Genomic DNA, 14,901 nt, shown 5'->3' with positions numbered 1-14,901 from the left:
CCCATGTCTGGCTACCTCCAATCAGCATGAGCAGAGATTAATACGTCAAGAACTGGAACCAATCTATTCCAAGTAATTTGTTGGCATCCTTAAGTAAAATCAACTAAAACCAGTTCAAGCAACTACAACTAGCCAAGTCCAGGATGGCTTCATATAGAACTTTCAGCCAATGGAGCTTCCAAATCAGAGCAGGCACCAGCAATTTTATCTATAGAATACTTTGCAAATATGACACAGAGGGCTGAAGAGAATTCTACTAGGTTGGAAGAAGGAAGCTGGGCTGAAGCTCTCATGAAACAAAAGAGCTCCACTGGATGGCATTCATATACATATATTGCAAGTGTGATTGAACTCATTTGAACAGACTGTCACTGCACTCAGAGGCATTCATGTTTAGGGCACATTCAAACACTTTCCAAAACATTAGAAATTTTGGCTGCCTTTCTCCATTGTGAGTTCAAGGGCAATATCACGACATTTCGTTTTAAAAACAGATTAATTTATCTTATTTTCTTATTTATTTATTTACAGTCTGCCTTTCTCAGTTGGACTCAAGGCGGATTACATAGAGTGAGTCAATACAATCAAAAGTACGGGACATTCAATAAACAATGCAATAGGATTTAGAAATCTAAAAATAGAACTGAGGCAAGACTAAGTATTAACATGACACATTAAATGATGAAAAACTTACACAGTAGGATCCTACTTACAGAAAACCATACATAGTACTATAGACACAGTCCTTAATTAATCCAATTAATTTTTGAACAGTGCAACACTATTGCCTGCGCAGAAAAACCCTCTTGAATAATTCAGTTTTGCATACTTTGTGGAAAACTAAGACAGAGGGAGCTCAGTAACTGATGGGCAGCCAGTGGAGTGACTGCAGAATGGGAGTTATGCATACTCTGTCCGGCTTCTGATAATAGCCGAGCCACAGCATTCTGCACCAAATGAAGTTTCCAAATTGCTTTTGAGAAGGAAACCAATGTACAATGCATTGCCATATCAGCTGTATCAAGGTAAGGGCTAGGCCAGGGGTTGGCAAACTCATTAGTCAAAAGAGCCAAATATCAACAATACAACGATTGAGATTTCTTTTGAGAGCCAAATTTCTTAAACTTAAACTATATAGGTAGGTACACTGTTTATTAACTTAATAAACTTTAATTAAAGTTTTAAGTCTTAATTAAACTATACGTACACTGAATAAAACTTGATATCATATTTAATAGTGATCTTATTTATTGATAAAAATTAAATTGTCCCTGCCATTTCCCCCTCCCCGTCCGGAGTCCTCGTCTGGAGGCCTGGTCTACCACCATAAAAGCCTATTGGTGGACTCTGAGGAGGGGAAAAAGTCCCCCTTCAGAGGCTAGGTCTACCAATTGGCTACTATGGGCCTCCGGAGGCCAGGTCTACTGCCAAGAAAGCCAATGGGTAGACCTGGCCTCCCAATGGGACTCAGCCGGAGGCCAGGTCTACCAAAGGAAGCCCGCCCCGCCCAACAGCGGATAGGCAGGGGGGGGGCAGGAACCGCCGAGCGGCCCAGCAATCGCGCAGCTAGAGGGGAGGGGAGGTTTCAGCCTCCCAACCATTGAGGGCAAGGGAAAGGGGGACCCGGCCATTCTCCACGGCGGGGGGGGGGGGGAGAGACAACGCCTGCTCTCTCGTGCTCTCTCTCTCTCTCTCTCTCTCTCTCAGGCACGCCGGCTCCGCAGCCGGCTGCCGGCGCGAGCGGGCGCGAGAGCAGGGGCTCCGAACCAAGTTTGGAGAGCCGCACTCAATGGGCCAAAGAGCCGAGCCGCAGTTTGCAGACCCCTGGGCTAGGCTGATTTGCAAGAAAGCCTTTTCTGCACCTGCATTAACTTGCTTCTTCAGCAATAACACTGGGTCTAGTACAACCCCAAAGCTCTTAACTGAATCAGCTGAATTCCAGCAATACCGTGTTTCCCCGAAAATAAGACATACCCATAAAATAAGCCACAGCAGGATTTCTAAGCATTTGCACAATATAAGCCATACCCCGAAAATAAGACATAGTGATAGGCGTGGCTATGCAGTGTACCAAGACTTCCCGCCAGTTCGCTGTTCCCCGAGAGTTTCCTCGGCCTCAGACCACTCGTCCTGTAGCCCCGCCCATTTCCCCCTGCCATGCCCATTCCTGGAACAGAAGACATCCACAGTAAGACCCATTTTGGGGCTTTTCTCTATAATTTTTCTCCTGTGTGTGTGTGTGGGGGGGAAGTAGAGTCTGTGTGTGTGTGGGGAGGGAGCAGTTTCTGTGGGTGGGTGGGGGAAGCCAAAGGGGGATTTCACCTGTTCTGCGGGGGGAGGGTGCCCCCTGAGTCTCTCTCTCCCTGGTTTGAGGGGGGGGGGGCTTCAGTTGTGTGTCCTCAGGTTTTCCCTCATTCATAAGATCGGTTAGGTCTATTTTGATGCTTGCTCAAAACTGGTTTTCAAATTGTGACTTAAAGAATGCATTTTCCTGGTCCTGAGTCCGATGCAAAAGGGGAAATTCCACCCCTCCTGCTCCTTATGCATAGCTAGCTGCCTCTGTCCCTTTCCATGGTTTGCAAACTCCCAGGTGTCAGGTGTTGCTTTGCATCGTTGCAAACATGTTGCTTTGCATGGTTTGTATGGTTGCAAATGTGTTGCTTTGCATGGTTTGCATGGCTGCAAATGTATTGCTTTGCATGGTTTGCAAACGTCTTCGCACCTGCCCCGCCCTTGCTCCCCGCAGCTCAGCTGTTTGTCGGGGCTGGGAGCTTTGGGCGCAAGCTCTGCTAATTGCAACCCCCCATTGTCAGAGATGCACATTAAGGAGGGGGACCCCTTTCGGGGCCCATATCTCAGCCCCCCCTGACCCAATCTTTACAAAACTTGGGGGTTCTTGCAAGAAGGGTCCCCTCAAGCTACGCTGAAAGTTTGGGACCTCTACCCCCAAAAATGCCCCCCCCGGAGCCGCGGAAAGGCGCGATTGTGTTTTTAATGGCTTTATTTGGCCGAATTCGGACAACTTAACTATCTTTGAATAAATGTAGATTGTTGTACCATACTTAATAAAAATAAGACATCCCCTGAAAATAAGCCATAGTGTGTCTTCTTGAGGAAAAATAAATATAAGACAGTGTTGTCTTATTTTCGGAGAAACACGGTAGTTGGGAGCATAAAATCTCTGCCTTCCCAACCAGCATTACCTCTGTTTTTTCAGGGTTTCATTTCAATTTGTTCACTTTTAGCCAATTTACAAAGCAGCCAGGCAGTTATTGAGGATCTCTACTCCATCTCCAGGAGATTTGGATGTTGTTACATATAGAGCTGGGTGTCATCCACATCTTGATGACAACCAGCCCCAAAGCTTTGAATAAAAGTCTCAAGCAAGGCTTCCATGTGTGCATGTACACAAATGTATGAATATTCATAGCTAAACTTGTCCCCAATGAAACATCTGAAAAAATTTACCTGTCCAGCCAAGCTAAGAGGCTTTTTGCAGCTCCAATCAGATCCACCACTGAGGTAAGGAAGTCATTTGGTAATTTTCTGCTTGTTCTACCATCATAATGACCACTCCTCCTCCTCCCTGTGATAAAGTTTTGAAGATTTTTGGCAGATGCATTTAGCTTGTGAGAAAGTGTTTTTAGGTTTTCAGTTTCCAGTCCATAGTTCTGTACATAAGAAGAAAACAAACAAAATTAGTTCTCTTTGATACAAAGCACAAAAAATATGTTTTACAATTAACAATTCCTGGTAATGGATGCAGAAATATACTATCTTTCAAAGATAGATGCAAGTTTTATTTCCAATATATATTTACACAGAGACCAAAGTAGAATTTTATTATATCTGACTAAGATGTATGTACAAATGTGATTGAATGGCACTGCCACCTCACCTAGCGGCTTTGGGAGGGAGAAGGGACTGACACTTTATTGAGTGCCATTTAAGGACCCATCCAAAGCCTGGCCAGCTGATGGGTAGGCTGGGAGAGGGTTAGGCAACTATGATGGCTATCCAGTTCCTCAGGTGCCACCAGCCCAAGGCCCACCTGAACAGCCGTGGATGAAGCTCACAGCAAGGTGAAACTGCTATGGAGAAGCCCATTAATTTGCTGCCCAGATGCTGGTCTGGACATCTGTGGGCAGGGCCTTGAGATGGCTGGGATTACAGCAGCATGGCCCTTTAAACCCCCAAATGATACTCAAATGAGCTGCATTTGGGGAGAGAGAGAGCCAACTAAATAATGAGGGGAGCATGATGGAGCAGGGATTGCCCACAGGCCCAATTAACACTAGGTCCTGGGAAGTCTTATAAGTAGGGTTGCCAGCCTCCAGGTGGTGGCTAGAGATCTCCCGCTATTACAACTTATCTCCAGGCAACAGAGATCAGTTACCCTGGAGAAAATGTCTGCTTTGGAAATTGGACTCTATGGCATTGAAGTCCCTCCCCTCTCCAAACCCCGCCCTCTTCAGGCTCCACCCCCCAAATATCCCAGTATTTCCCAACCTGGAGCTGGCAACCCTACTTATAAGAGACTAGTTATATCCTGCAGAACGGAAGGACAAATCACATGGCCTGTACAGAATCCCAGTCTGAGGCTAGCAAATGGCCCGCTGCCAGCACATGCTATAGAGGGAGTGAAAGCTGACACCACAGCAAGCTACAAGTTCTTGAAAAATACATCAAGTAGAATAACATATTTCTATATTATAAAGTAACGTCTATGGCTTTTGAATGTATTTTGTGATTAACAGAACTGAACTTTCTATAGGGCTCCTTATTTCAAGAGGGAGACTGAGTATTCACTGAATATGAAAAAGCAAACATTGTGCCCTATATGTAAAGCAAAATTAATTATAAAAAACAAACATCTTGCTATTTCTTTATTATCACGACTAAAGCTTTTCACAAAACCCATTCTGGATCCAGTGGCTGCAATTGCACTATCACACCTTGTCAGAACCCCTGATCCAGACCCTTCTCTTGTTATCTTATTTTATACCACTTTGCCAATGACAAGTCCCTCAAGCAGGAGAGTTGTGATCGCACCTCATTACATCCTCCTGTAATGTTACTACACCAGGTCCACTGTTAACTTTAGGTCTGTGAGGTAAAGTGGATTAATTTTACTAGTGTGTCTTCTTTTAGACATACAGGTTTCCTTAATCCTGTGCCAGATAGCACATCAGCTACAAATTTTATCTGGATCCTACAGTGTGTATAGTGGGTTACATGGGCTAAACATAACAAAGGAGTCACATATAACAAACCACATAAGTTTATTTTGTTTGTAAGTATGACCTGTAAAGTCTTCCCACTCTAATATGATAGCTGACATAGTTTGCAGAGCTGGGAGGTGTGTTATACTTAACGGTAACAGTGTTAGTTCTTTCAGCCCATCAAATTTAATAACTAGACAGCTTTACCAATTCACTGTTTCCTATTCCTCCAAACCCCAACTCCTCCTTTTTGTCTGTTAGTTGTTGACTGTTAAACCCCTCAGGGTTTTTTGTTTTCCCTTCAGCGTTTTTTTCCTTTTCATTTTTTAAAAATCCAATTGGTTCATGCTGAAAGGGAAAAAAAAGAGGGCACAACCTTCTCCTGTGCATCACAGGCCCATTTATAATCAACAAATTCATGCCGCACAATCTCAATTGTGTCATGGGGCCTTTGCCTGATTCTTGCCTCCCCTGATGGCTTGTTCAACTCTGAGAAAGTTTACACAGAAAAAAGGCAGCCCTAGTTTATTCTTATTACAACACTATTTATCTAAGAAGGCAGCGATATGAATAGCCTGTTATAAAATCTCTACCTACCCTAGTCCAGATTTTCACTTAGATTGTGCGCAGAACTACTGCATATACAGCCAGTTAATTCATCTCAATAAGCGAGGCAGCTCAGTCCACACAACGGGTGTTCAATCTAGAGTTGGTACTTCTCTGAAATGAATGTGGCAAGTTTTGCCAGCTAGAAAACTCTATGTACAGACAAGAAGCTTAGCAGGGTAGAGTAATCTTTCGGACATGGCTGCCAACAGAATAACATATGGGCTGGGAAACTGTTTCACTTCCTGTTACAGATATTTAAGCCTGGGTTTGGCCAGAGGCATGAGCCAAAAGGGCCTTGGTTCCTACCCCCTGCCACGCAGTCTGTGACCCTGAGTGAACTGGCCCATGGATCCAGGACCAGGCCATGAACTGGAGTTTTAATGCATATTTTGTTGTTTGTTTTCCTAAATTATGTTTATATTATACCATTGCAACTGAAAGCTGCACACAGGGGGCAGCAACGAAGGGAAGAGAAGGTTCTACATATTATCGGGACCCCCAGACTTGCCGAAAAATGTACCCTGACTTGCTTGAACACCTTCTGGACAAAAACAACCCAAAATAGGAATTACTTCAGTATGAGCTGAATTACTTCAGTATATGTTGAGTACACAGAACAATGAAGTTGTTCAGGCAACCAAAATGAAGACCAAACTCTGATAAGAGTTTTGGTTCGATCTTTATATGCCTGACTAGTGCCTTCAAATGTCCACCCATGAGTTCTGTCACAGGGTCGTAGCAAAAAAGGAAACTGACCTCTGTACCAAAGCCAGTGTTTGAGCAACTGATGAGGTTGCTGGGGTAACTGAAATCATGCCCAGCCTTTTCCAAGAGTGTGGGTACCACTTTGAAAGGAAGGAAAGACAATGGGCAGTTTGGAGACAAGGTCTAAGAAAAGGATTGAAGGAGTTAAGCAGGTACTGTAGAAGCACTTGAAAGGTGATGGGAGGGAAAGCTGAAAGCAGGATTTAAAGGAAACAAGAAGGAATAGCTTAAGCCAAACGGGACATCATGAAAGGGATGTGGAAGAAAAGGATCCAAGGCGATAAGTGCATAGTTTGTAAGGTGACACGAAGGATGAAAGGGAATGGACTGGGGGGTGGGGGGGTAGGATACTGTGAGGAAATGAAAAAGGACTGAATAGGGAACAAGAAATGTTGAATATGGGAACAAGCACAGAATAAGGAGATGCAGTGGGGATGGTGAAGTTGCCTTGCAGAGGGGAAAAGAAGAGGCAGAATTAAAGGGTCAGGAAAGGCAAAGCAGAGGAAGGAGTGCACACATTTTTTTCTTAACCTATATTTTAGTTGAGTTGTATTTCTTTTCACTTGTTTTTATTTGATTTTTTTAACATGCCTTGAGAAATAAATCACTGTTGGAAAGTAAATAAGAACTAATGCAAGTTTATTTATTTTACTGACTCAAAACAAAGCTAGGAAAAATATTATTATAACCGCCCTACTCATCCATGAAATCTTATGGAGGCAATGCCTCACAGAATAAAAAGGCAGGGGTTAAGTCACATTTCTAATGGACAGGGCCTATATATCCTTTGACCTTCAAGGCTCAGCTATTCAACCAAATCTGAAGCATATGAGCACCTCTGATTCTTTTCCCCCCAGGGCTACTTTAACTTCCCACTCCATCCCAATTTTAGCAACAGGCATATTTTCCTGCAGAAATATAGTCTGGAAACAAATAAATATTTGCAAGAGAACCTTTGGTTTGCATGGAAGAACAGGAGGGAGAAAAAATGGATCATGCACCTAGCTTAAGAAAAAAGTTCATGGCATGTTTCTCTAGGAATAGCTCTATCACACCTCATTCAAAGTTATTGGTATTGTAATGGAATTTCAAAGAGACTGCATCTGCCAGCAGCACTGGCTCTGGAGAGGCTGGGATTCCTTTTTCCAGAGGGGAGGAGGGAAGAAGAGAGTGACAGTTGAGGAAAGTTGATGGGTCAAGTCAGGCAGAAGCAGGCCGGCAGCGAGGAGCAGGCTGATGGGGAGAAACAGGCTGGTGTAAAGCTGGAAAAAGGGAACCAAGGATGGAAGCAGAAAACTTCAGGGATTCCTGCTGCAGGACTGAAGCTCCAGGTAGCGTCAGGTGAGCCCTGGGAAGAAGGGCTTGGAACCAGTAATCTTTTATTAGTTGACTGTCAAGTACTAAAAGGCCTTGCCAGGGACTTACAGATCACAGCTACTGTTCCCCCCCCCCTTTTTTGGATTTGTTTCTACATTAAAGTTCCTGTTCTGTACAGTCAAGTGTTAGTGCAGTTGCTGGAACCCACTGGGGTTGGGAAGATCCCTGAAGTGCCTTCAGCACTTGCCTCAAGTCTGAGCTACTGACTTGCACAGATGGTCAGAGTCTCATCCAACCAAAGGAAGGGAACACGTCTGCCAGCTGTGTAATATTTGGACTGAGCTTCCAGTTCCCTCTCTATTACAGGTAATGACACCTGGGTGTGGCCAGAAGTGTGAGCCTTTGCCTCAAATTGAAAGGAATAGGGTCTTGGCTCTTAACCCATGGTTTACAGCCTGCAGCCCTGAATGAACCAGGTCAGTGAATCTAAAACCACACCAGGAGTTGGTTGCTTTATATTTTTTCTTTGTTTGTCTAAATCAGAGGTTCTCAACCTAGTTTACCATGTGGGTACCCCTGGGATTTTAACACAGTGTGGTGGATGCAGCCACAAAATGATTGTCACAGGAGATGGAGCTAGCCACAGAATGGCTGCCACATGTTACCTTCAGTCACACAGTGAAGAGCTTTGCTCTGTGGTGGCAGCTGCTACCAAAGCAATATTTTTAAAAATCTGCATGGCCAATCAAATCTCCAATAGCCAATCATAACCGTTGCTTGGCAAAAGCCCCACCTGGCCCTGCCCACTTTCTAAAAATACTTGGCAGGAGCCAGGAAAGGTGTCAGCGGTTGTCACAGTGCCCACAGGATCCCTGGTCTAAATTATATTTATGTGTTTCTTTGTAAGCTGCTTTGAATCTTCATTGGGGAGAATGGTGGGTCAAAAATCCTATGACAAACCTTGGTGCCAAAATAGCCATATCTGTAATGTAATTAGTGACTGTGGCTTTAAGAAATTAGAATGTTGGTGGATTGTGTAACAGTGACACAATCTTACTTACAGTTACACAAAACTCTTACTTGATAATTGTGATGCTTTAGCTCTCAGCATTCCAAACTTTCTCCTTCTTGTTGACATCAAGACCAAAAGAGGTATGTGCTTCATTACTGTTTGGTAGTAATACTTGTCAAGAGTTCACAAATATCAATACCTCAAATGAACTGCAAACACTTTGTAAGAACCAGCAACATTAACAAAAATCACTATCTTAGATTGATCTAACTTAGCTGCTTAATGGAGAAGCTGAATTTTCTGTTTAAAACTTTTCTAGTCCTCAGCAGCATTATCCAGAGGGTTCAAAAACACTGTATAGTTTATTAGCCACCTCACCACAAATCCACTGGTCTACTCCAGAGCTTGTATTAATACAAGGATTTGCTTCACTTGCACTAGGTATGGTATGGAGAAGGACAAACACAAAGAGACATTTCTGAGGATTCCTAGCCTATCCAGAACTCAGTGCAAATGAGATAAAGCTCATCTACCTCTTCCTTGAGTCCTCTAGCACATTCAGAATGCTCAAGGGAAAAAAAGGGATTTCTTTAATATGTCACCAGGCAAACCCTGATGCGGAAGCCAAGCGGATTGGCAGCCTGTCCAGAATAACCATCAGAAAGTCCTCTGCTACTTAGAAAAGTGTAGTTTATTTTACAGTGCAAAGATATAATACAGATACTTCTTTCACACACTCCGCTCATAGAATCCCGCATAGAACTTTAGTTTCACTCCAATATATACACCTGGTGGAAGCAGCCACCAATCACAGTAGATGCCTAATCATCCTAACATTGCTACTGCATTGCATCAGCCACCTGGCTATAGCTGGATCAGGCCAGCTTTCTCTAGCTCCCCAGGGACTTTCCAGGCTGATTGCATCATCATTAGATCCAACTGATCTAACCTGCACCTGTCAAACTAAACTGACAGACTTGTAATCTTGACACTCCTTCTCAAGGATTTCAGATTAGTTTCATGAATCTATTACAATCCACGATTTTTGTAAATAGATCTGCCACATTACCAGCACTAGCACACTTTACAATATATACCATGCTTTTGTTCACAGCTTCAACTACATTGACATATCTTATTCTTATATGTTTACTCCTGCCTTTAAAGTTTTGCTCGGTTGCAAGTTGTAGCGCTGATTGACTGTCAGTATATATCCTTACTGGTAATTGTACAGACACACTGAGTTCTTTCATGAGATAGAAAAACCATTCTACCTGGTTTATGCATTCACTCACAGCACTATATTCTGCTTCACATGAACTCATGGCCACAAATGACTGTTTCACAGATTTCCAATGTATGGGTGCTTCACCAAAATACAACACATACCCGGTCGTTGATTTTGCGCTCCCCTGATCTGCCCATGATGTGTTTGCATAAGCAGTCAGTTCCCCATTACATGCATTCAAGCATAACTGTTTGTTCACAGATCCCTTCAGGTATCTGAGTACACGCTTAGCTGCTTTCCAGTCACTCTGCTTTGGCGACATATTCTTCCTGCTCAAGCAATGCACCGCCTGATATATGTCTGGGCGAGTCCAACAAGCATGATATAACAAACTTCCTATCAGGGACTGATACAGAGATTTGTCACACTCTTCTTGTTCCTGAGACTCTTCACACAAATAACCTGTGACCATTGGGGTTTCAGCTGCATTAGCATCAAGCATGCTAAACCTTTCCAGCAACTGTTTTATTTTTTCTGTTTGAGACAAGTAAAATACACCTTTGTTGTCTCTGTTTATTTTTACCCCTAGATAATTTCTTATCTCTCCCAAACATTTCAGTTTAAAGCGTTCTCCAAGCTGTTTCTGAAATTGTTCCTGGTCACTCTCATTATTTGTTATTACACACAAATCATCCATGTAAATTAACACGTATGACTCCTTCTGACCTGTGCACCTTGAAAACAAACAAGGATCAGCAATACTTTGTCTGAAGCCTAATTTTTTAACAGCATCAATTAAGCATTTGTGCCACTCTCTGGCCAATTGATGCAGCCATACAAAGCCTTGTTCAAGTCTAGTCACACAGTAGTCAGACAGTCAAACAGAAGTAATAAAGGAGTACCTCCATCAAGGTATGGTTTTGATGACTGTGATCATGTTTACAATATGGATGATGGTGAACCTGGCAGCTATGAAAGAAGATTAGCTGACAATGAAAGAGAAAAGCTATTGTGGTTCAGAACAAGGAAAGCTGAAATGGAAGAATGTCAATAGCTCAAGGTTTCTCATACTAATCCACCAGGAGGCAGTTTGTAAATTGGCTGCACCTGGATGTGAGACCAGGGTTTGAATTAAAAGAAGAAGCCAAGGTACTAAAGCTGAACAAGGTTTTGTATGGCTTACATCAATTAAGCATTTGTACCACTCTCTGGCCGATTGATTTAAGCCATACAAAGCTTTGTTCCCATTCCACAGAAATTTGTTGGTGGCTCACTGCCATTTTCCAAGAGTTGTCTTTGAAATTCGAATTGGTAATGTCAGAAAAAGAAAGTTTATTTTTGGTAGTATGTTCATTTTAATTACTGCAATTCTTCCAAGCCATGATATTTGAAGTCTATTCCACCTCTCGAAATCTTCTTCTATTTTTTCCAAAGTTCTTTGTAGTTTAGATCAAATAAAGTGTCCGACACTGTAAGAATTTTTATGCCCAAATATTTCAAACATTTCTTGGGAATAGCTCATTGTAGAATGTTTTGAATTTCTTCTTTTTCTTCTGATGTCAAATTGAACGTTTGTTTTTTGCTTGTTTAACTTATATCTTTTTTTTCTTGATAAGATTAATTGCAGCCAGGTCTTGATACGATTAATTGCAGCCAGGACAACTCTGACATTGTCTTTCATTTGTCTTTTTGGCATAAATCCTGATTGATCCGAGTGGATTATTTTCGAGATACATCTCTTCAACCTTTCTGTCAGAATAGATGCAAAAAATTTATAGTCAACGTTTAGTAGCGAAATTGGTCTATATGCTTGCGGAAGATAACTTTCTTGTTCTTTCGGTATTAACAATATGTGAGCTTCCTCCCACAATTCTGGTATTTTACCTTCCTGGAGTAAATCATTAAAAGCCTTTTCAAGAGATGAGGAGATAAGATATGTTCAAACGCTTTATAATAACTAGTTGTCAGCCCATCCAGCCCCAGTGCTTTATCCGGTTTTAACTTCTTGAAAGAGTCTGATTTCTTGCATCGAAACTTTCTGATTGAGTATTTGATGATCATCCGCTGAGAAGCCCTTTAGATTTGCCCATTGAATATAAGAATCCAGATTTGGTTGGGATGTATCATTAATTTTGTAAAGTTCCGAATAAGTCCTAAAAATCTCTTTAATATCGTCTCCTTTATTTGATAGTTGATTATTTTTAAGAACTGCCAAAATCCTTTTCTCCTATTCCTTCTTTAGTGTATTTGCTAGCCTCCTTCCAGGTTTGTTGGCTTGTTCGAAGAATTTGTGCCTCACAAAGCTCAGTCATTTGTGCATTTCATTTATTTCTATCCCGTCTATTTGGTGCTTCAAGTTGTGCATTTTCGACAAGTCTTTTTTGTCTCATGGTTTTTGATGAATCTCTTCTAGCTGGCACAATAGTTCTCCAGTTCTCCTGGGATGATAGCATGAGTGGCCCTTGCTGAGCAGCAGGTGGACACGTCTGTGAGTCAGAACCCCCTTAATCATGGGGAAGCCTTGTTTGTCATTGTCACTATTAATGCGGACAACATATCTCTTCCATTCCTCACCAAGAGTATCTGCAAATACCTCGGTGGTCATCCACTTTTCATAGAAGGTCTTGCGCTCATCGTCTAATGAGTTTCTAGCATCTAGTGGCAGGGAAAGAGATGTTCAGCTTCATGATACCAACAAGCCTACTTGCTTAGGATCCACCACGGGAAAGAGCTATAGAAGTTTGATTTTTGATCTAATAAACAGTGGCTGCATTCAGATGCCATTAACCCATTTCATTGTTCATAAAACAACAAACCTCTGAGTTGGTGCTGTTGAACTCTGATTTTGAATCTCAGTTTGTAGGCAAGGAACAAATCATTTGTTTGCTTTTCACCTGATTCAGGAATTACAACAAACTGCAGCTTTATGAAATCAGGAAGTCTTTAATTTACCCTTCCCCCACCAAGAGCAGCGGTGCTCAAGGACTTTAGGCTTATTCTGAACATGACTGGGGCATTTTAAAATAGATGGAAATAGCTCTGACGAATACTTTGATTTTTAAACTGGCAAAAGAATGCAGTCTAAAATACAGATTACAAGCTAATAGTACATATTTAAGAATTTAGCCTGTTACTCAGTATCTTGCATAAGTTCTGCACTTCTTGTACCCACAAGAAAAAGATGGGAGGGGGAGGTATCTGTGTGGTTTCCTGTCAGGACAAAGTAGAAAGTTGGGATGATCTACATTGGGGAAAGTGAAACAGAGGATAGTTTAGCCCCACCCCCAATGCCAAAGCAAAGATCGAAGCTGAGCCCCCACTAGAAGCAGAAGATAAAAATATTAAAGTTAGAAGATCCAACTACAGATTTTCAATGTCTTATCTATTTTGGCACTCTTTCTTGTCCTTCCTTTTCTCCTCTGTCCCCCAGCAAGTTGCATGATTTAAATGTAAACTCTTAAGCATCTTTGGTTACACACATACTAAACCTCTCTAGCCTTAAAAAATATCTAAAACCATTCTATAGGTAAGAAATACAACACAGCAATGAAATACAAGGAAGGACTTATCTGTAACAGGTATATTGCCCATCTTAAGGAAAGTTCAGCAATGCACATCCATCACTTGATGAATACACCAGCAAGAGAAACAACTGTCACAGATCAAACACTACAGATGTTTCTGTGTCACCTACCAAAACCATCTCAACCTAGTCAACAGAAGCAGATGATATGCTGAGCTGTAGCTATCAATTAATTGGGGTGATATGGGTTATTCCAGGCCAATATCAGATGTGAACAAACTACCCAAGATTTCTAGTATAATCCTAAAGACATTTTCCTAGAAATAATCCCAATTTAATAAACATGATTAGGATTCTGAGCAGACTTCCTTAGGATGGAAGGATATTTTCAAAAGACCTAAGACAGCTTTTACATGTACTATTCAAGGTATATATATCGAGATCTGAATAGAGCCAATAACACAGATCAATAAAACAGCAGAAGGGAGGCATTTTTAGACAAGGAGAATTTTTCTACAGACCTGACAGACTGCCCAGGTATTCAGAAAAATACAAAAGAAATAAATAAAAAGAAAGAAAGAAACAATGGGGTGTGTGAAATTTTATTTTTAAAAATGAGATCATGACTGTGGAGTTGCCTAGCAACCAAGGCACTAGACTCTAAGCCTAGGCAATTCTGGCAGAAAATAAGAAGCAGCAGCTAGGAGAGGAACACAGTGTGGTGAGTGGTATAAAGTAGAGAAGAGGCTAGGAAGACAGAGTTAGTGTGGAAAATGGTGGGGGAAGAAAACCTGGAAGAGAGATGGGGGAAGGAGCCTGGGAAAAAGAGGGGGAAATAGGGCTGTATGGAGAAAGGCCTGAAAAGGAGAGAAAGCGAGAGAGAAAGAGAGAAAGATACCTGGGGTCTGTCGGAGGCCAGTGTGGAGTGTGTCTTAAGGGTCCCCAACGTGCGCTAATATTAAATCTACACTGTCTTCAAAGTTCATTTGATTTCTTTTCCATGATCTGACGTATTAATATTCACACAAAGTACAATCAAGATGACAGAAAGTAAAAGGCACAAGCGAAGAGTGCCGATGGATCAGGCAAATATTTGCACATTTTAAAAAGGTTACCTCCCCCCCCCCGCCTACCCAAAAGCAGACTATTTCATGTCCCTTACAGCACCTGGAATATGATTATTCGGTTTTTTACGGAATGACCTATTTGGCTTCAGCTTTCTCCC

At 42.0% G+C, this 14,901-nt stretch overlaps 1 protein-coding gene across 6 annotated transcripts in view; it reads right to left on the bottom strand.

Annotated features, from left to right (window-relative positions):
* The window catches only part of CNKSR2 (connector enhancer of kinase suppressor of Ras 2), a 227,681-nt gene that overhangs the window by 174,766 nt on the left and 38,014 nt on the right, over window positions 1-14,901 (bottom strand). For all 6 annotated transcript variants that reach the window (XM_056861670.1, XM_056861672.1, XM_056861671.1 and 3 more), the window contains exon 3: window positions 3,469-3,671. In XM_056861670.1, coding sequence (XP_056717648.1) covers window positions 3,469-3,671 — 203 coding nt within the window. The remainder of the gene's footprint in view (window positions 1-3,468; window positions 3,672-14,901) is intronic.

Source organism: Euleptes europaea, chromosome 16 (assembly GCF_029931775.1).
Source record: "Euleptes europaea isolate rEulEur1 chromosome 16, rEulEur1.hap1, whole genome shotgun sequence".
Lineage (NCBI taxonomy): Eukaryota > Metazoa > Chordata > Lepidosauria > Squamata > Sphaerodactylidae > Euleptes > Euleptes europaea.
Note: the sequence above shows the minus strand (reverse complement) of the source record. Positions and strands in the feature narration are given on the sequence as shown.